The following is a 23967-nucleotide window of genomic DNA, read 5'->3' on the forward strand; positions in this document are numbered from 1 at the left end:
GCCGTAGAGAACTCTGGAACGTTTCTGCAGTGGTTGGGGAATTTGTCGAGTAGCGGTTAAGGAACGTGCCCTCGTGAACGCGTCGCCCCTTGTTCCATTCGGCGTGCTTCAGGGGCACGAAATTCACCGGCATAGCATACCTCGGATTTGCCGCGATCGAGATAAACCTCTGGCTGAATGTATCGTATAACACGTGGAGACCATGTTCCCTCTTAACGATAACGTTCGCGATGCTCATCTCGCACCGTCATCTCTGTTTTTATGTTGGCCAGCGCTCCAGATTATTCGAATATACCAGCGTATTCCAGCGTAGAACTTCAATGAATTGTCCGGAGAATGTTGTTTGAACGAGTTTTTATATGAACGTGATAACTCTTGGATTTTTTAAAGATTTTTTTTTATTCTTTCGAGGATTTAAAATTGTTGTGTAGTTGGATCTTTGAGTTCTTTAAGGTTAGAATCTTTGAACTCTGACATTTGGGATAGCTATCTGTACATTTTTATGTCTTGAAAATTTGGAATTTTTGGAATTTGATTTTTAAATCCTAGAAATGTTGGATTGTTTAATTTTAAATGTAAAATTTCTGTGAATTTTTGTCATCTTTGAAGTTTTAAATTCTAGAAATGTCATTTTTACTGAAAGTAAAATTGTTGAATTGTAAAAGTAATTAAACAAGGTTAAAAAATATCAGTATGATTAATTTTTATAAATATGAATGCTTAGTAATCATGGGTATTAACATTAGTTTGATAGTATATATATAGGAACTTTTCGTATATAGCGAATTATGATCAGGATCCTTAGATGACGTTAATACCGAGTACAACTTGGAAATCCTCAATTCTAGAACTTGATCTATTCTCTTCGATGTCTCTTGGAGGAATTTGTGCACCGATCCGTGCGTTTGAAATCTGACTGAAATTTTGCTTTAATCTTGTAATTTACATTGCTCGAGATTTTCTACAGGAGCATTCGTATTTTACTATTTTCATCTTATCTTTAATGGTTTATTATTCCGACTTTATCGTATCAAGATTTTAACAAGTCTCTCTGCCTTTTCCCCAAGATATTTTTATCATTTTAAAACAGAGAATTTTCTTTTTCATATACGACTTTAATCTTTTAATTTTCACGCATATAACCGCCTCTGTTTTAGGATTCAATCAGGTATAAAACGCAAAAGATCGCATATAATAATTTCGTATATTACGATATAATAGAATTTCGATGGATTGTTAAATAATTTTCGACATATCCTTGCGCTAAAAGCTTCATTACTTCAACGACATTTTTTGTTGACTTTCATTACAGTAAATCTTAATGGACTCTATTTGAAAAATATAAGAGCTATGACCTAATTCTTTCTCTATTACGATCTTATACAGGGTGGTTGGTAACTGGTGATACAAGCGGAAAGGGGCTGATTCTACGCGAAAAAAGAAGTCGAAAATATAGAATAAAAATTTTTCGTTTGAGGCTTTGTTTTCGAGAAAATCGACTTTGAATTTTCGCTCGGTACGCGTGCACTTTATCACGTCTCGTTATAACGGATCTCACCGTAGATCGTTGTCTCGATGGAAAAATTAAAAAAAAATTAAAGAAAAAAATTTTTATTCTATATTTTCGACTTCTTTTTTCGCGTAGAATCACCCCCTTTTCGCTTGTACCACCAGTTACCAACCACTCTGTATATCACACTGCTGTTTAAGAAAAATTATAATTTAATTATCAAAAACTTCGTTCCAATGTGTTTGCGCAGAGAACAGCATTATTCGCCACAAATTGCAGTGCTGTATCGTTTACGCGTAATTCGCGTCAAACTCTGTAGTACATCGGTGCGCCGTTAGGTGGCCTATAAGATGTTTGCTTTCTCACTAGTTGTCGCAAAAGTAGTATGTTGCTTTATATACGGGAAACAAATCATACCTTACGTACTTCCTTCGGTAGTACATATACTAAAAGTGGAACGATACAGAGAAGCGTTAGCGTGGCCCCTGCTCTCAAGGGTTGACATGCTTGCAAACTCGTGATGTTCCATTGAAATATGTGTGTATACGCATATTACAGTGTGTGCGTGTGGGTGTGAGTTGGTGTTAGTACGTGCGTGGCAGGAGGATCCCTCAACGAAAGAAGAGAAAATGTAACCTTGGCAAGAAGAGGAGAAGTGACAACACTAGAAGAATAAGTGAAACACATGTAATTGTTATCTATGAACATCTTGTAAAACACTTGCTAAATAAATAAAAAATTTTTTTTAGTTAGAATGAATTACTACATATTTATTTCGGCAATTACGATCCATAATTCTCAACACGTAATATGCATTCAGTGTAACAAGAATCTCATATGATAAATAGTTAATGTTTTATTTGAGACAACTTAAGTTTGTGATAGAGGAAGTCATATATGCATTCCGTCTTTTTGCAATTACGAGGTTTCTAGGAGTGAAAAGTTTATTTCGCAAGTACATCGTACCTCGGCGACTTATATCGAGGTTCCACGCACTCGTACCGTAGAAATAATGGTCGCAGTAAGCATATCGGCATAGCAAACTACGCGTACGTTGGACAACTTGAGAATAACTTGCAACCTCGAGTTTCAGATCACCAAATTTATTCTGCGGTGATCGAACATCCGGAATACGAGAGATTCCAATAAACGAGTTCCGTTCCCTTAGTTCACCCTTAGAGTGTAAACGTTTTTACTCGAACTATAACTCTCACTCCAACCTTCGTGTCCGATGCTATATTTAGTGGGTAACACTTGTTAGAAAAATTCCAAAAAAATTCGTATGATATCTTCAAATGTTTTGGATTATGTGTTATCATAAAACTTTTATCAAATAATTTTTTTAGGCAGGGGGCTGGGAAGGTTTTCTATCTGCTCCCTTGCGAGAAACTCAACTCGTTCAAAATAAGTTGGACATGAAATATCCACCTCTACAGTTCAAGGGTTAAATTTTCTTCATCTTTTATCTCTTTTTAACATGCCGATCCGTAACCTTAAATTTTTGTAGGATCGTCAACCTCAAAATGTATTTTCAAAATAGAAAACGAAGAGCAATTTGAAAAACACTACTGCGCTCTGAGTGTGAAATTTGTAACGTGGGTCTGTGTGTCGTACCGTGCTTTAAAATACAGGGTGGTTGGTAACTGGTGGTACAAGCGGAAAGGGGGTGATTCTACGCGAAAAAAGAAGTCGAAAGTATAGAATAAAAATTTTTCGTTTGAGGCTTTGTTTTAGAGAAAATCAACTTTGAATTTTCGCTCGGTACGCGTGCACTTTATTATATTATGATTATATATTATGATTTATAGCTTCGAAGCATCGCTAGGTAATTCAGAACGGAAACGTTGGGCTAGAATCGTGATTGTTTCAGTGATCTTTTCAGCTGATCTTTGCCACTTCATGTTCCAATCTATTTACTGGGGAAAATTGAGGAACTGTGACCTAACCCACCCTTTTATTGCGATCTCAGTGTACTTTCTTTCGAAAACTATCTTTGTGCTCCAGAATACGATTGGTGCCAGAGTAGGACTCTATGAGGTTTTGTTTCACGAGACCCATAGCCCTGGCAAGTGTCACATCAGCCTTTGAAACAGACTATAGGAATTTCTTATGCCTTCATCCACGTGACAAATATCAATTGTACAAAGTTGGTAATTAGGATGTACGGATTAAAATTTTTTTGTTTCTTCAGCACAAGACAGTTATTTATTGGAAATAATATATGTGAGGTGGTTAATGTGTAGGCTGGTTTGATAAAGAAACGAGTGGATTAATTTGCAATAATAAGATATATTGAAACAAGTATAGAGATAATGTATGATGATTTTGATCGTCGCTCACTCAATGTTACTGTCACGTCCCGCGCTGCGCACGCGCCGTAACGTAGACTAAAACTACCAATAGCGCGAGTGAGCGTTCCAATTTGAGATTTAAATAAAATTTAATAATTTGTATAGAAACCAAATTCGAGCCTCACAACCCCCACGGAATAACCCGTCACATGACGACCCCTCCACGGTAGACCTAATTATAAGTAAGCGTAGCGACATAGAAGACACTCAGAGACAGAGAGAGATAATTCCTTAGTTCAGAGTAGTTAATTCCTCAGTTCTGTGTGATTAGTTCTTGGTGATTAATTCCTTGGTTCTTGGCGATCAGTATCCCAATTCTTGGCAAGTAATTTTTTTGTTCATAGCGATTAGTTCTCAATTCCTTTAGCTCTTAATTTCTCAGTTCCTTTGCCTTTCAATTCTTTAGTTCCTTAGTTTTTCAATTCTTAGTTCCTTTAGCTCTTAATTTTTTGCTCTTAGTTCTTAAGGTCTTTAGTCCTTTAGTTCTTTAACTTTTAGTTCTTTGTTTCGTTAGTTCCCAGTTCTTGTCAGTTTTGTTAATCGACGTGTTTGTATTTGTCAATTTGCAAATTATTGAAAATCAATTAAATTAAAATCTTGTAATTAATAAGAGCGGAAACGTATCGCGAACGATTGTAACTTCGAGCATTCGAAATCTCAACGACAATTCTGTCAATACCCAATTAGAATTAGAATAAACTTTTGTTGTGGAAGATATTTGTCTAATAATATAATAGGATTAAGCGAACATTTATTTTCACCAACCTTGATCCTCTCCCGCGCCAGTACTCCTGCGCTTAGTAGGTTAGCCGAAACGTGGAGTTTAATTGCCAATCGCATTAAACATCAGACAACGCTACCATTTAATCTAAATTCAAAAATCAACGGCAACACAACCAAAACAAATCAAACAAAAACGTAACACTACAATACCAAAAGAATATCGTAGAGAGCACATTCATACGTTTATATCACCGGATATTACCAGAAAAAGTTAACTTTTTTGTGTAACTCTAGCCGAAGATTACAAGAAACAGCAATAACAATCTAGACCTTGTAACCGAAAACAACGTTAGTATCCAAAGGCACAATAATATGGGTCTCTCTCTCAGTTTTGAATTTCCCCTTTCAACTTGAAACTTTTTCTACGGCTATGGGCCGCTACATATGTAATCAGTTTATATATATATATATAAAAAAAAAGAAGAGAAAATAGCAGTTCCTGAATGATTTGTTAAATTTTACGCATCACATGAGGCGTTAATAAGATGCGCGTGTAAATATGTGGTAGACAGGCGACACTACTATGCGACTAATTCTACTGATTCGAAGTGGGTCGGGCGAAGACCGCGGAGAAACCTTCCGGGTAATCGTGTGCACGCGCGTGCCAGCGTGCAAATCAAGTGCATTGGTCACTGCAGGCCCAACCCTGGACAGGAAGCACGGTTGCATTATGTGCGTGGTTAGGATCCAGTCTCGCGAACTCTGGCTTATACAGGATGTCCCACGCAACTTGGCCAAACCACATCTTTAATCAAACAATCGTATTTTTCTAATGTCAAAACTGTCTGAAATTTGTGTAAAATATGAAAAGTTTCTATTGGTATATATGACTTCTTGGAATATTATGTTAAGCATTTGTTTGCAACGTTAAAAATGTTTTTGCTGAAAATGAAAGCAAAAGTGGGACAAATTCGCAATTGATGACAGTCAATACGTATTCGAGGAGCAGTAATTTTTACGGTAGAGATTTGATTGGTGATGTTGAAATTAATGATTTCGCTGGGAAATTGAAGCTAAAATGAGAGAGGAAAATAGCATTGCGCTTAATTCGTTGTTTATCGACGTACAGAGTAATTATTTCACGTTCAAAGTTAATTCATCGCGCAAAGCTGTTCTCGTGTTTGAAAACGACTCTGCAAATGGTCACTGTTTCACGATCTTGATAAACGTGTTGTGATTGTTGTCTAATAGGATTTTGACAGAAATGCCTATTCATAAGTATGTACTAGTATTTCTTGTCTACAACGTGTTTCATCCTATCTAGGTCGAATCGTTTTTTAAATTAACTTTTCAAAATGCCCTCAAAGGGATTAATTAATAGAAAAATAGAAAAATATGTTACTTAGAAAAACCATTCATTTTTGTCTATATAGTTATATATATCTATTAAAATAATAAGAATCAGAACTTCCATAGCACCTTACTTTAAGATTTAAAAAATATATCTTCGAATAAGATTAATAGACGAAGGTTTTAGACGGGTCAGTTTGAAGTTTATGTCCTTTGTTTCCGATGTTTCTTACAAGTCGCTTGTCCCAATGCTCGAAACACGTGTACGTTTGACGCGTGGTCGAATTTACGGCTCGTCCCGTGTCTCTTCCAAACGAGTACACGTCGTTTTATAAATCTTCGCAGGGTGTGGTCGGTTAGATGGCAACTGTATCTGACAATGATTTAGTAATGACGGGATCCTCTTCGGGGCGAGATCCTTTGTTATGTATAATGTAACAAAGATATATCTATTTTTAAAATATTATTCATTCTCTTTGCTTGAAACGGAATTATTCCAGGCGGATGTTTGAAATCATTCAGAGTGTTGCTATTTCATTTTAAACACAGCAGATCATCACCTATTTCTAATATTTTTCTATAATGCAGAATTTAAGAATACATTCCTTACAGTTTGAAACACTAAAAATGTAGAATAGCTTGCGAATTTTTATTTCGAGAAACAATTACGAAAAAATTCAGTTGAACCTACATTTAATATGGGAAACTTCCCTACTACTTTATTTTTCTTTTTTTGATGTTAAATAGAATCGAATAAATTTTGAAGAGATTTTGTACAATGAAATATTCCGATAATTCCGATCAGAGAAGTCAACGCCAATTTTCGATGCTTCGCTGCGAGATGCTACTTTGTTACGTTTTCATTAATCGATAACGACAAAGGCTTCCCAGAACCCGAACTAGGGTAACAAGGAAGTTACGGTTGCCACGAACTTTCGAAATCATGCGGTTACGAACCGATCAATGATTTTCATCGCATAAGAATGCTATCGATTACCGCGACTGAACTAAGTTGGCATAGTATGGCATTGAATTATTGATAATAATCGAGAGATTTGATGAACGGGATTTAAGGATGGGATAAACTTAGAAGTACAGAAATTATTAATAAATACGTTTTAGCTGTTTAATTTGGGAAACATTGCATACTACACCTCGTAACCATAAAACCACTAAACCATAAAACCTTGTAACAATAAAGAATTTCAATTTTTTAACTACTTTAATATTTTAACGTGATAAAAAAAAGCGAACGAACGATAGTATTCTTCGTAATCAATTCATTTATTCTTATTGGTTGTATTGTTATTTTCAGGAAGTTAGACTTTGACAGTTTTATGAAGAGTTTGATCATTAGCAGCTAATTGTAAAGCATTTTTTACTCGTTTCCTTATTGCGTCTATCGAATCATCTTCGAGAGAATCATCAGAAAGAATTTTTTCGTCGATGCTATTAATGGATGTTCCAAAGTAAGCGATTGAACTCGATCTTTCCTATTTTAGAGAAGTGCGAGGCGAAGCAGTTGATTCGTTTATTAGACCGTTAAATCGTTCCGAGAATAGAACTGTTGCTTGTTCGCTAATTAAACTGTATCTCTATGTTTGAATATGGAATCATTTACTCAATGTGATATTGCTGTCTTACAGTGGAGTTTAAAATCGAGCGAAAACTATGTGTTATGATAATAAATTAAGTTTCAAACATGATTGATTCATCTTAATATTCATTGAGATTGAGATTTAAATATATTTAATATTTTAAACAACTTACAATTTGTATAATATATTTAGTTAGAGTATTAAAAATGATTTATTTCGTCATTTTAATTTGTAGAAGTATTTGTTATTATTCCTTCTTTCATATTATTAGAACTTCTAAATAATTCTAAAAGCTCCTCTTCTCTTTCTCTTTCCTCTAATAACTGTATATCTCTTTTTACACAATTGTATCTCATCTCAGTTGTAATAATTTTTACCCGAATTACCAGAAATTAAATTTCAAAAATAAAAAGAGAGCAGACCAATAAAATTAATAAATAATAAATTAATAAAGTTACTAATATTTTATATTATTAACATATATTTCATATATTTATTTATTTATATATTAACATTATATTCGCGTTATTAACAGAACAATATCGTCCATTTCAAATAAGGTAACATTGAAACATGAAGTTATTGTCCTGCCTTTGTCTTTGTTCCTGAGATAGAATGGGCTATATAATTCATTATGATGAAACGAAACCTCATCCGGAGTTGACTTTGGAAATATGGGCAAAAGTTGTAAAACTTTTAAGTGGATAATGCAAGCTGGAGAAGGATCAACCGACCGAAATTCCTTCGAATCAATTATCTCTTATCCTACACAACTTTAACTAATGTCCACTTATCTGATTTTAATATTTACTAAGCTACTTCAAAGTTACCGATTGATATCGATTTTCTTTTCGGATTCCATTTTTATTTCATGTACCGTAGAACTTCGTTTATCCGAACTTCGTTTATAGGAATCTCTTTTTGTTTATCGTTAGTTATATAAGCACTCGTAATTAAGCCTCTATTATTCGAACTATACTCCAGCGTATTTTCAGTTATACGAACGCGTTTATTTAACACAATTTGTTTCGAAATTGTGGTTCAACTTCAGTTATTCGAATGTCAACCTCTGTTATCGAAATTCATAGCAGCAGCTGATGGGAGTAGCAAGCGAGTCTTTATTATCCGACTTCATATTATTCGAATACCCGAAATATCTTGTCTCTTGACCAGTTCGCATAAATTAAGTTCTATTGTGATAATTTTCTAATAGTCATTATTACCTAATATGTTTATTAATTCAATACTGTTTCCGCTCTTCTTCATTCATTTTACAATATTAAGTTAGAATATCGCAGCAGCCTGTATGATATAACTTCGCTTAAAAGAAACGAAACGCTGGGAACTTCAAATATTGTATCATATTCTGAAAACCGTGAAATGCCAGATAAGACATTTTAATTAAAAGAGAGCAAAATAAGCTTCATTTGAATAAAAATGATTTTCCTAGTTTTTCCAATTATCATCTTTATATGGTATTTTCGTTTCATTAAATTTTGTTTATTTCGTAATTATTCATATACATCGTAATTAATTACTTTTGTTTCCTTTTAATTTCATAAGTAAAACAATTCAGCTACATCAGCAAACGCGTAAAAGTTCCATGATAGTAAAATTCCTGTACTTCGTTATTTTCCGTATTAGATGAAGTATTCTCTCCAAACTGGAAGTCTCTCTTAAACCACGTTCGTCTTCTAAAAATCAACATTTCGAAATCTTTCAAGTCGTAAGATCCTCGATATGTATCGTATATAGCCATCTAGCAAGAAGATGAATCGGACGTATCGGACTCAGTAGTCGTATCGAAATGGATTTCAGTAAACGCACGAGCAAACACGCCACTTACGAAGAAAGTTCTGGTGACGACCGGATATTCCGGGTGTCGAAGTTGAAGTTCTCCGAAAGTTTCGGATAGGAATCACGCGAGCAACGGCACGTTCATCGTTCATTGACGCATTGTCGGTATTTACTGCTTGTCTCTACGCCGCGATAAACAATATTAACGCGGTAATGCGTGCACACACGCGTCCGTTGTGTTGTTGAATTTAAGCAATGACGCTCGTTATCACATTAACGATCGTAATACCATACATGACAAACAGTACACGGTATCGCCATGCCACGATTTAATTAGCGTTCAATCTGAATTCAATTTGCACGCGTTTCATGTTCTATATATTTCTCCGCTGTGTCCTTCTTCTTTGGCTGTTGAAAGGTGAAAGGTAGGGTGTGATGCTACTTTTAGTCGTTCTTTTCTTTATTTTGTTTTCCCAGAGAAAATTGATTACACAAGTCGTCTCAAGATCATGTTGTAAACGCTCAACTAAAGCGACAATACGTGCATAGTTTGTAGCAGCTCGATAAACGAGCTTCATCAAATAAACTACTTTCAATTTTTTCAAGATACCATTACTAACTAGAGAAGGTTTTTGAATATTATTCTGCACCTCGTGTTAAATCTATTTGTTGGGATAAAAACTAAATAAATTAAAACCGGAAAAATAGATAGAAATATTTGTATAAAACCCTATATTATTAACCTAAACTAATCCATAAATACAAAGAAAATATACCTCTTTAGCAAATGATCATGATTGCAGAATTTTAGTGGACATAACTAGGATATGGCATTAGTTCCACTAAGATCAGCTGACACTCTCAATCCGCCAATATCTGTCAGTGTCCTGCCGATGAGTATCAGCCCTATCCAGCCGATTCAGGAATTATAAACTTGCAATAATTACTATCAAGGATAGGCTTGAAACTGTACGTCAAATTTTTATCATAAACTCGTCGAAGAGTGTGATAGATTATAGGAATGTTTCGTTCGTTTTGAATTAAGCCTGGACCATCCAAATAAACAGAAGATTCTGATGGAAATTAATTTGATTCTGCCGCTTCAAAATAACTCGACTGTGGATAAACCATATAGAGTCATTACTAGATATATTCCAGTAATTCCTCATGAACTCAAGAGTGATTAAATCAATTCTTGGAATTTTGGCGGTATTATAGAGCACGCGCTCATTTTCATCGCATTTTTCAACCACTTTTCGTTATACAGGGTGGTTGGTAACTGGTGGTACAAGCGGAAAGGGGTTGATTCTACGCGAAAAAAGAAGTCGAAAATATAGAATAAAAATTTTTCGTTTAAGGCTTTGTTTTCGAGAAAATCGACTTTGAATTTTCGCTCGGTACGCGTGCACTTTATCACGTTTTGATGGAAAAATTAAAAAAAAAAAGAAAAATTAAAAAAAAAATGTTTATTGTATATTTTCGAATTCTTTTTTCGCGTAGAGTCACCCCCTTTCCGCTTGTACCACCAGTTACCAACCACCCTGTATATCTAATGAAAGAGGAAAACTGACTCAAGTGCTAAGGTCTTTAATTTAAAAGAACTGTAGGTAAAATTAAAGGTTCTTTTTTAAAGGAGTATTCTACTGTGAAACATTTCTTTAAGGATGTTCTGGGCATTTTTACATAAAAAAATATTTGACAAAATACCGATAAGAAATCTGTATAATGTTCCATATATTAAAATATCAAATGGCGCGACTAAATGTGGAGAACATCCGTACAATTTTTCCTGTAGAATAAATACAGTTATACTACGCTTTCACTGAGACCTTTAGTTGATAGATGCCCCGCCGTGTATTTAGATCATTTTGGCGGTGGAGATGTGATTTTGATGCATGGTTAGCTGTGTGTTACACAGTCTGTTCGTTATAATTCAAATTTGAATTTATGGAAATTTGGGGAACTCTCTTACGCGACTGCGTCAATTACTAAACTGTGTTATCCATTTTCAACTTAATGGTAGCAGATTTATGGATGACCACGGTTTGAATCAGAGTTTGTTTAATGAGAAATAAATAAACTGTTAAAACTGACCTGACAAAACCGCAGTATATATTTGCGAGTGATGTTTGGTATTACATTCTTCTATCAAGAGAGATTTATTTCTATGAATTTAGGGAGAACGTGCCTTTCTTTGGAACTTTAAGGTTGTTCGATCCTACTATGATGCCTCTACAGCAGCAAACACACGTATAATATTTCCACAAAATTAGTTTTTTTGACATGAAACGTAGATACAGGTAAATAATATCACTATAATAATATTAATAACAATAGAGCACAATGGAACATTCATTACTTGACATCTATTATTCAGATGTTCCGCTATTCAAATATTCTGCTATCTAAACATCATATTGCTCGAACGGTATATTAAAATGGAATTTGTATCGTTTTATGTTACGAATTTAAAAAGGAAAATATGACGCTAACTATTGAAACGAGGAGAAGCTATTTTATAGGGTAAAATGCGGCAAAAGTAGCGTAAAAGTCGCAAAAATGTACATCGTTGAAACCATTCTCACTCTGAAACATTTATACTAATATCAGATGGAAGGACATTCACATGGTTTGAGAGATGGTACTTTCGCGAAATGTAATTCAACGCAACTTAACATATTAAAAAATCTCTGCAATTTAAATTTAGTAGCAGAATATGAATAGGACATCCACGAATAATTTATAAAATTTATATTTACATTATATCTTTTTCATTATTATTATAACAGATATTATTTCATATTTCGATTATAATAAAATGCGTTACAGTATTATAATATATTTTAATATGTAGAAAACTATGTTTTTCATTATGTAATAGCTTTCTTATCCAATTGATCATGTCTTTCTATTCATTGAAATGTTGCATATTCTACAGTATCTTCATTGTCATGCAATAATTACTTATTAAAGTAATATGTAAAATTAAAGTATAGATAAAATAAGGAGAGAGGAGTTAAAAAAGAAAGGAAACATGCAAAAAAGAATATAGGAGGAACAGAAGTGAATATGCCTGTATGCTAAAGGTGAAGCGCAACTATGTGTTGCCATTAACTGAAAATCCTTTACTTTACTAATATTTTCAAGGTTTCTGAAGAAACTAATTTTAAGCATTATATCAACAGGTAATTCTCGTTTCCTGCGCACAGTCTGGTAAGTGGTAGAAGTTTATTATATAGATAATTCTCTGTGTGGAGATAATTGGTTCTGCAATGACCGCGTAACAGTAGAATAGCTAGTGTAATGGTCAGACATTAGGTCTCAATGCTTTTTCAATGAAGTACACCTTCTCTGTTTATCTTTTGCCTAAAAAGGATCATGTTTTCAAAATTCTTGTTAAACAAGGGATGAAATATATCTAAAAAAATTTGATACAGTAGAATAAGTAGAAAAATGATTAGACGTTAAAATTCAATGTTTCTTCATTGCTCGGTCTATCTCGTGTGTGAAAAAATTATAGTTTTTAAATCTTGCTTCAATAAGGAATGGAAATATAATAACTAGTTGACACAGTAGAATAAGTAGGGTGATGGTCAGACACTGTGTTTCAATGATTCTTCAATTAGTAAACTTTCTCTGTTTATTGTTTGCTGAAAAGAGCATTATATTTTCCAAGTTTCAGTTTACATTTTGGATGGCTCACTAGTAACATACACATCCTGGATAACAAATCACATAAAATTTATGTCACACAGAATGTGTACTAAATTAATTTCTACATTAAAATACACAATTCCGTTTGCAACGTGTTCATCATCCTCGTTCCTTCAGTCTTTTCATTTTCTATTATATTCTCCACAAAAATGATAGCCATTCCCTTTAACACGTATCATTATTTAAATTTCCGCGGATTATTCAAAGAATTACCGTTTTCATTACCTCGATCTCTATCGCAATTTTGATCTCCGTTTAGACAACAGATTCCGACACTTTCGCAACGATCTGTATCTCGGTGACGATCCAATTTCAACGACACCGTCGGAGGAAAGGGCGGCGAGGGAGAGGCTGAGGGCGCGCAAAAGGATCGGTGAGCTGAAGAAGCGGAGGAAGGCCAAAGAGAGGAAACAGAGGTTGAAACAAACCGGCGAGAAGTCGGCGCTCGAATCGCCGCCAGCTATGGCGCGCGCCGCGCTCAATGAAACAATAATGTCGAGGTTGGATCTCAGCTGCTTCATGAAAGCTCGCAGAAAAGGATTTGCTAAAGCTCCTCTGCTTGAAAACGCGAATCCTGCCAAGTACGCCAGGTTTGTATCTCATTTTCTTTCTAGCTCTATCGGGAAACAGAGAGATAAAGGAGGCGAATGTTTATTACGTTTGTACCTGTTTCTCAACTATTTTCTAACTTGATTTGCGGTTTGATGTTTCGTGGTATACTCTTTTGTATGTTTTTCTTGATTGTTTGAACGTGACCATAGAGTTGATTTTCGAGGTAATTGAAGGAATTCTTTTCATTGTTTCGATTTATTTGGTACGGCTGTGTTTCACATAATTGCTATTTGCGATATTGCATTGTAAAAAATATGGAGATTGAATAGGATTTCGACAACTGTTTATTAGTGCGATAAAGTGACGAGGAATTCAGAATGAACACTTAAAAGATAATTATCTCTTTATTTTCAAGACGTCTTGCGTTTCTGATATCCGATGCAAGAAATGGCAGTAGTAATTATATTATGCATAATGGCATTTAACATGCGAAAATAGCATTAGATGTATTTAGCGGTTTGCCTGAGCGCTGCCAGGTTCTTCCCAAAGGATCAATGTTCTTTATTATTTATTTTTCGACAATTAGAGGGATCGGGAATCGAAGAAAAGCTAATATCCGAGTTTAAGAAGGTTAATATTGGATGAATTTTTAATAGACAGTAAGCAAAAATTTCCATATAAATATTTCTTCAATTTGACCATGATGTATCAATCATTACGAGTTTGAAGGATCGAGATAGAGGCTGTTACCTAAATTCGAATTGATATTGGAGAATTATTGAAACTTCGGAACTTGCTGTAACGTCAGGAACTAGGTCGGATGAGAAATTAGAGAAAAGCGATACATTTGTTAACGCGTCCCTTGCTACGCAGGTCGCCGGTGATTTATGGTATTTCCGAGAAGTAATACTTTTCAATTTTCATCAGGCAAACAAAAATATTGGTCATTATATCGATTCAGTCATTCAGGTAATAGATATAATACTGTGCGCAGTTTCTAATCATTCAAGCTCTCGCTTATCAGATCATATCCCTATGAGTTGAAATCGCCTATTGAGGATTTCTATACATCCTACGTTTCGAATCTGCTCGATGGAGAGCTCCGGTATCTGATTAAGTGGCATACAGAGAGTTCTAATGTTACTCTCCAGTCCTACAGAATTTTGTCTCGTAGATGTAAGAGCAAATCTTGGTAATTTGATTAAATCTGCACGGTAAATCTTTTTATTGCAAAAGATTCTTCTCTCGTGATATTCTTTGCAGAACTTTTTATCAATTCAACGAATTGTATTTCAATTTTCTCAATAATATAATTGAGAAATGTAAATATGATAAAATCTAGTTGTTAGTTTATTGAATTTTCAATCTCTCGGTCAACTAAATTTCAATCTTTTCGCTATATATCCATTTTTATTTCATTAATATAGACACGAGACTTAACTTTAGGCATGACATGAACTGGAACATATTATCACAATTTTTTCTATTTTCATCGCGCAAAAGATAAAATAGTTTTGAACATGCTGTGTAACGTAACGAACGTTATATTGACTTATGAAGATTAACTGATATCTTATTAACGTAGCGTCTCGTTCGATAAGGATTTATAGTAATTTCGAGTGCGGGCTGCGACCACCAAACATGTTTCTCTGGGTACTTTTTTCAGGAGGAAGAATATACTACCACCGTACAATCGATACCTCGTAGCAGTTTACGAGTGCACCAAGGGATACGTTTTCGAGGACTCCACGGCTGATCGACTTTTCTGCAGCGATGGCACTTGGTTAGGCGTACTTCCGCGTTGCGTAAAAGAGGAAGGTAAGATACCGTGAAAACAAAATCGATACATGGAAAAATATTTGTCCGAGACATTCAAGATAATACTACCTTTTAAAACGTTTTCGGGCAGAAAAATATAGAAAATCGAAGTTTCAAAGTAATTTCTATATCCAAGCTTCAACTTGACTCACGATGGAACCTTCTTTTCTTTTTCCTTCGATTTTGGTGGGAATTAAAACGAAAATGAAATAACTTCCAATGAAAGCTTTCACGTAATTTTATACATTAACAGGGTATTTTAGTTTAAAGCATCGCGTTGATGTTTCCAAAAAAAAAAAAAATCGTGAGGCATTTTTGTATCAGCGTTTTCTTATCTATTTTTGTTATGCTTCAACAATACTCGTCGTTTGTTTTTATACAGGAATAATTAAAATTAACTAAATTAGAAAACATTGATTATCGGCCCTTAAAATAACGTTATCTCATCTCATTCACTGACACGATCCCGATCATTCTGCATATCTGAACCGAAAAGACCCAAAAGAATTTTAATTTTAAAAGTTCATCGCTGGTTCAATTCCTTTTTGCAGAATTTCCAAAGAAATTCTATTGCCATGGGAAAGAGGAGAAAAATAAAGAGAGTTTTTACAGAATAAACACGAAAAAAGGGAGAAAATAATTTCTTATACGTTTTATATAAAATCAGTACAAAGGAATTTTCCATATTACAAAAGTTTATCACTGGTTGATTCTCATTTTTCAGTATTTCCAAAGAAATTCTATCGTGGAAAAAGAATTTTTACAGAATTAACGCGAACATAACGGGAGGGGGTGGGATATTTTCCTACACTACACGTTTTATAAATTTCAAACTTCGTCACCGTAGATAACACCATATACCAGACACAAAGAATCCATAAAAATATCGCGCTCGATCAATTTAAAGTCGCTTCTCGACGGGGGAAAGTCGGTCGGATAAGAGTCCACGTAGGGAAAAATTCATTGGCTTTTGTTCCAGAAGCGACACTGAATAACGTGAAACGTTGCAATCAGGATCGTGGTGGGTGCGAGCATGTGTGCGAAGACACTCAAACGGGCGTGAAGTGCTCGTGTTTCGACGGATTTCGTGTCAAAGGATCTTCCTGCATAGGTGATTTATGTTTCATTTTAAACGTTATAATTGCAACTATTGTTTCACGATGATATACGTGCGAATGGAAAAAGTTGGACGAAAGATATTGTTTATAGTGTTACACAGTTTGATGTATTCATTGTTGGCAACAAATACTACCATAAGATGCATTCATGAGTTAGACAATTTGTTTTAGAATTAACGAAATAGTTTTATCTTAATCGGTAAAAATAAATAAATAAATAAGCAAATAAATATATATATATGAGGTGGTTTATTATACGTGTTGGTTTACTAAAGAGACGAGTGATAAAATTGTAATAGTCAGTGTACATTAAAATCACTTTAAGTACAAGTACAGAGATAGTGTATGCCGGACGTAATTGTTGCTCGGTCAATGCTACTGTTCAATTCCACGCTCGCTATTTCACTGTATGACACGCTATAATGATCGTCCTAGAGAGCACGTTCGTCTATTTGTATCGATCGGTGGTATTGTAAAAAGTTCAAACATAACTCCGGTTGACGATTACAAATAACGACGATAATGTTTTGTCCGGAGTTCGTTTACCTTTGAACCTAGCAAACCAAAACAACGTTGGCATTCCGAGGCACAACAATATGAGTCTCTCTCGATTCGAATCTTTCATTGACTCAAGTGCCGTTACATATACATATATGTATATGTAGGAATATTATATTATTAGTTTGTAGGTAACAGTATGATTTATACAATATCACTACTCGCTACTTCTACGACACAACAACACAACGATCTTCACACGACAACGATAAATTCAACTCTGACTCTCTCAACTCTCGTTACAATGTTTTCCATGCTCACTTTTTTCCTAAACGTACCTTGGTAACGCTCACAACACTCTTTGACAACGCCAACGTATTTTGACAACGCTAATGAACAATTACCCCTCATGCCACGTCCTTCCCTGGTGCCACACTATCCCACATATACAGGGTGGTTGGTAACTGGTGGTACAAGCGGAAAGGGGGTGATTCTACGCGAAAAAAGAAGTGGAAAATATAGAATAAAAATTTTTCGTTTGAGGCTTTGTTTTCGAGAAAATCGACTTTGAATTTTCGCTCGGTACGCGTGCACTTTATCACGTCTCGTTATAACGGATCTCACCGTAGATCGTTGTCTCGATGGAAAAATGAAAAAAAAAAAAATTAAAGAAAGATTTTTATTCTATATTTTCGACTTCTTTTTTCGCGTAGAATCACCCCCTTTCCGCTTGTACCACCAATTACCAACCACCCTGTATATGATGAATAGATTAATTCGTTTCGGAAATGAATTTGATTAATTGCAAATAATTTCGACCCAATTAAGAATGCTATTTTTATGAATTATTATTATCACAATTATATCACTTCAAATCACGAATTACCATTTACTATGAAACTTTGCTATCCACTTGGTTCAGAAATTAATTTAACCAACTGCCAGAAATTGTTATTTAACTTGTGAAATGGTACAATACGGATATTCTACGCAGTAGTGGTAATATCAGAAGAAATTCTTTCTTTCAACTATTCATAGCATCTAATATCTCGTACCGGCAAATCCTTGGATTTGTAAAGCCGGTAGGACCTGAGATTGAGACATAGCGCAGTTGTCACGCGGGCGCAAAAGGTAGAAACCGTGACTTGCAATTTTCTATCCCTAAAACCTACGCTCGGCGCTGCCATCCCCCATGTTTCTTCCGCGCAACTTGCTCGAAATTCGAAAGGGAATAGAATCTAAGGTTAGAGGATCGTGTAGTTCAAGGCGTGAAAAAAGCAGATACGATATCGAATGAGAAACTCGTAAATCGTGAGATCTCGCTTTCCTTAAATAAATTCTACTAAATTCCAATAAATTCCTTAGAACGTATATGGTGGAAAGAAGGGTTGCTGTTAGAAACACGGAAGCGTCTGCAATCTTTAATGTCTTTAAAGAGATATAAAGTGAAGGGTACTTTTTGACACAAATAATTCGCTGTTGAATTTTGGATATTTTCTAATAATTCCTCAGATTCTGAGTAATTTGAGATAAAAAAGAAACCAAGAAGCGAAGATTCTGAAACCGATACCTATCTCGAGAACACAAAATTTTAGGCAAATATCTGAAATTCCAAACAGACCGCAGCTACAACCAATCATCCCGATCATCATCAGAGAACAATCCAGCATCCATCAATCGTTTCGTTCCGTTTGGTCAGAAGCCGATGAATAAATCACTGAGCACTTTCGCGTCGATTAGTCAACTTAACAGGCGACTGTGTGCGATTCGCAGACGACGCGTGGCCTGAACACGGCGGAGGTGCCTATATAATCCCATTGTATGCTAATCGACGTCGGTATCTCCGTGAAAACGAGCTCGCGAACACAAGCTCGAATCGAATCGTGTTTCAAGTGGAACCGCGCTCGCCTCCAGTCTCTACGTGCCGGAATTCGTGTCGTCACGATAATCTCCTGTCTATAAATTCACATTCGCGTGGTCACGCGCGATATCGCGTTGTCGAAAAATTGACGAACGATGTTATGAATGCTCTTTAGGAACTGATTCTTAATAAAATGGCATTTATTTATAGTATTTAGGTAATTTAATGCTATGAAGTAAATACAAGCTACTTTCAATATCGTTTAATTTTTATTTTTTTAGTTAGAGTTAGAATATTTAATTAATCTTTTCGTAATTCTTCTTTACGATCTAACGTAAACCAATGTTTTATGTGATTTTTATAAACTTAGAAAAACGATAAAAATTTTGGATATGTATTTCGAAAGGTCGATAACAGGAATAAAAAAGTGGAATGATAAAAAATTCTGAAATAGTATATTTTTGCAATAAAAAGTACAAAAGTATTGAAATATGAATTCAGTCAAAGACGTGAATATACTGCTGCGATTCGATTTAACATTGTAAATAATTGTTTTGATAGCAGTTTTCTCGTTGACTCTTCACAGACATAGATGAATGTGCCGAAGGTACAGCTGGTTGCGCGCAAATTTGTCACAACAATCCTGGCTCCTTCCATTGTGAGTGCCGTTCTGGTTACCAACTGGGAATTGATGGTAAATCATGTCTGGGTGAGTTATAAGATCAATTTACTCTTTTACACTCCCTAGTCGTCCTTTTTATACAGCGAAACTTATAATTATATTATCTTCGTGCATTGTATACGAGATAAAACATACTATCATTGAAGTTCCATTTCTTTGTCAATAAAAATATGAATCTGTACAGACAACCGCGCTAATAATTAGAATTAATAATATCAACAATTTCATTGGACCTGCCATCCTCGAATACCGGTAAAAGGTAAAAAAAAGAGCAAAAGAGGAGACAATACAAATAAAATGAAATGGAAAATCCGCTACATTTTATTCATCTATTAGCTGGACGCGTCGTTTAACGAGGCAAAAACTCGCAGATTCGTGGAAAGAATTTGTATGGCGGACGTTCAACTCACATAACGAATTAATTTAACCTCACTCCGCCCCCAAGATACCCAGTAAATTCAGCTTTTCCTGGGTAACTAGCTAAGGTGAAGGAAGCGAAGCTTTGGCTTTCCGCGATTCAACAGCAAACCGAAGAATTACAAACAACCCTTCCGTTTATCGAATTACGTGTTGCGGTTCGTACATTTGGACGAGTTTTACCGTCTGTCCCGCTAATTCAAACTGATTAACCCTCGAGAACGAGTGGAAAAAAAACGTGCAGCAGTTGAATGTACAGGGGGAAATTTAAATTTGATACGAGCCATTTCAACGAAAGCACTTTTGAAACGAAATTTCGAGACGGGCATACTATTTCGCGTTCAACTTTGTCGACGTGGATTAAATCAACGAAATTGGATGAATTTTTAGGCAAGTTTTGACGGTTCTTGATTAAACTGGTTAACGTGTTCTTAGTTGGCGAGTAATTAGAAGTTAGGCGTAATGGAATATTTCTTTTATTTCTTTTAATATAATTCGTACAATTATAGTTATCATCAACAGAATTGGATTACATTGTGGAGGAGTGTTAATGGTTCATCGGTACATTGATCATAGTGCTTTTAATTTCTTATGGAATAATTAAAAATAATACTTTCTTCGAGTTTAATTTTTAATTATTCCATAAGAAATTAAAAGCACTATGATCAATGTACTGATGAACCATTAACACTCCTCCACAATGTAATCCAATTCTGTTGATGATAACTATAATTGTACGAGTATAATATATATATAATTGTAAAGAATACTCTCTTCGAGTTTACTTTTGTTTGTATTATTCCTATTGATATCTTGTAATTGTTATAAACAAAATTGATTAAATATTTGGGAGAACATTAACCGTTCTTCGATAAATTGATTATATATAGTGTTTTTCGTCATGCAGTAATTAAAGTAAATATAATAAACATAATTAGATGAATTTTTGGGGCAATTTTAACAGTCTTTAACTACAAAATTACGCTTTCGATCGTAAAGTTACCATTGAAACTTAGATGTGAAATACTTTTTCATATTTTCTTCGTTGTATTAATAGGAAGCTACCGAAAAATATGATGTTTTTTAAAAAGTTTACGTTGTCGAAGCATCGAATTACTGGAATGTGGCATATCCTGTAAAATGCGGTGGGCGTTTGTTGACTTTACGAGATAGTTCGATTGGAATTGAATGGAATCGATGCTCGGATAATTGAAAGCACTATTAACTGGTGCTCAAACAATCAAGAATCTATTATAGCTGTGCATGGTTGTTGTGCCGCACGATTCCGTCTTCTTTATCAGAAATTTGATTATACTAGAAAATAATTTCAAATATAAACAGCACTAATCGATTTGATTAGTGAGATTAATAAATAAGTTTAGATGTATTTAAAAATAACTCTTATTCTGTTTATAATTTCCTTATATACGCTTTTAATTACATTTCTGCTTTTGATGCTTCTAAATTCTTTGTCTTGTTTCCCTTTCGTCACTTTTCTTATTATTCTCCTGTTAATTCTTTTGCTGTCCATTCAAGCATATAAATATTTAACTGAAAAGAATTCTCTTCATAAATTGTTATAAGCGAAACACAAAAAAATAATTCTTCCTGCTGCTACTGCTTTATAAATTATTCACAAACTCTTTCACAAATTTTCCAAATAAATTAACTTACCTTTATTAAACTAGCGTTAAACTTTCGATGAAATTTTTCAATTAAATTCTATCTATTAATTTAATTTATTAATAAATAAATTAAATGAAACTACTTTCATTAAAGTAATGATACTACATAAGACATAAAGTAATACTTATGTCAAATCAATTGAACACATTCCATTAAATAATTGCTTGAACAAACGATATCTCTTTGCATATCTCTATCGTACTCGGTTCATCGAAACTTCAGATACAAAACTTCTTACTTTCCTCGCTCCCAAAATGTGAAACGAATGATCATTGCTTCAAATTGAATTGGGTTTGAATTAAGTCAGTTACGATGCTTTGCGAGAATCGCTGCTCGATGCTGTCTGAAGAGCTAAATGAACAACGAAAGTAGATAGTCGCGAGCTTTGTTCGTTAAATTTCGAAAGCAATTCACAAAATTGCTTGGTTGTTCTCGTTCAGACGTTAACGAGTGCCTGGTGAATAACGGGCATGGCCCATGCCAAGGTACTTGCATCAATCTCGAAGGGAGCTACGAGTGTAGCTGCGCCGATATTCCTGGTCACAAATTGGCTCCGGATAATCACACCTGCGAGGATATCGACGAATGTTCGACGAACAACGGTGGATGTTCTCATGTTTGTTTGAACACACCCGGAAGCGCCTTTTGCCTCTGTCCAGATGGCTTTTATCTGACCAGCGATTGGAAGACTTGTCAAGGTAAACCATCTTTCCTTTAAATTTTAAGAATATCTGAAATGTTCGATAGAAAATTCTGTTAGAAGGTATTACGTTATTGAAAAATTATTTAAAAAATTATTGCGTACTAGTGGAATACACGCACACACAGTGGAATTTTATTTATATACTTAAAGTAATGTTGGAACCAGCTGGATTTGTACTATACAGTAGCTGTAAAAAGTATTTGTGCACCATTTATTATTACATTGATATACTAATTAACTGAATTCTACTATAATAAATTTTGTACCATTTAGATATGTAGAAAAGCTGATAATTTTATATCAATATCAGGTCTGTAGGTATGAAACCGGAATTTGCCTATAGATGACCCTAGCTGATAATGTAGTTATCACTAAACTGAGTCATTGATGCCAAAAGCCTTTGTTGATAACTCACAAACATTTTCGACTCAGAACAATACAAGTTTCATACAACAGTTTGTAATAGCGTTGAACATGTCAAATTTTGTGCCTGGAAACTACGATTTACGGACAGCATTGATTTTCTGTTACCATTTGAAGAAAACTGCTATAGAATCGCATCGAATGCTTGTCGAAGCTTACTGTGAGCATGCTCTTGGTAAATCACGGTGCTTTGAGTGGTTTAAAAAATACAGAAGTGGCAATTTTGACGCGAGGAACGAAGAACGTGGAAGACCACCGAAAAAGACCACCGAGCTGTTAAAACCTAGCGAAACCGTTAATACTGAGCGCTACCGACAACAAATGATCGATTTGAATCGAGCTTTGCGTGAAAAACGACCAGAATATCAAAAAAGGCAACACAAAGTAATTTTGCTTCGTGATAATGCACCATCGCATACAGCAAAACCGATCAAGGAAACGATCGAAGCGTTCAGTTGGGAAATACTTTCACACGCGGCTTACTCACCAGACTTGGCTCCGTCCGATTACTATTTATTTGCATCGATGGGACACGCACTTTCTGACCAGCACTTCACTTCTTACGAAAATGTACGAAAATGGCTCGATGACTGGTTTGCCTCAAAAGAGCGACAGTTCTTTTGGCGTGGTATCCACCAATTGTTAGACAGGTGGGAAAAATGTATAGCTAGCGATGGGCAATACTTCGAATAAAATATTTTTAATCATTTTCATACAATAAACGTGTATTTTCTATACAAAAATTCCGGTTTCATGTTTACATACCTGGTATATAATTTAATATAGGGTGTAGGTTGAAAACAAGTAACCATAATCTTTAAAAAAGTTAATTTAACATAAATACAGTTTAAGTTTGATCTTGGTTGTCTGTCATAATTAGATGATACAATTTATCTTATTACTAGATGTGAATGAATGCGAAAACGCATCCAAGGTTTGTGAGAATAATACTGATTGCGAGAACACTATCGGTTCGTTTAAATGCGTCAGCAAGCCGCAAAAGATGACAAAGATTCTTCAGGATGAGGATTACGACACGGAAGATGACAACGACGACGGTGATTACGACGAGGAAGAGAGTATCACGGAAATTCCAGAATTCGGAAAATGCGAGGATGGTTTTCGAAAGAATAACAACGGCGAATGCATTGGTTCGTATATATTCT

General features: G+C 34.8%; 1 protein-coding gene and 1 pseudogene across 1 annotated transcript in view; both read left to right on the forward strand.

The window, feature by feature from the left end:
- Positions 1–23967, forward strand: part of LOC138187333 (fibrillin-2) — a 222284-nt gene that overhangs the window by 126747 nt on the left and 71570 nt on the right. The window contains exons 3-8 of the mRNA XM_069128003.1: positions 13303–13633; positions 15262–15413; positions 16393–16524; positions 19477–19599; positions 22116–22373; positions 23707–23952. Coding sequence (XP_068984104.1) covers positions 13303–13633; positions 15262–15413; positions 16393–16524; positions 19477–19599; positions 22116–22373; positions 23707–23952 — 1242 coding nt within the window. The remainder of the gene's footprint in view (positions 1–13302; positions 13634–15261; positions 15414–16392; positions 16525–19476; positions 19600–22115; positions 22374–23706; positions 23953–23967) is intronic.
- Positions 1933–2045, forward strand: LOC138190081 (uncharacterized; annotated as a pseudogene).

The sequence above is a fragment of the Bombus flavifrons genome, chromosome 2 (assembly GCF_040668555.2).
Source record: "Bombus flavifrons isolate JBK064 chromosome 2, iyBomFlav1_principal, whole genome shotgun sequence".
In the NCBI taxonomy this organism is placed as follows: Eukaryota; Metazoa; Arthropoda; class Insecta; order Hymenoptera; family Apidae; genus Bombus; species Bombus flavifrons.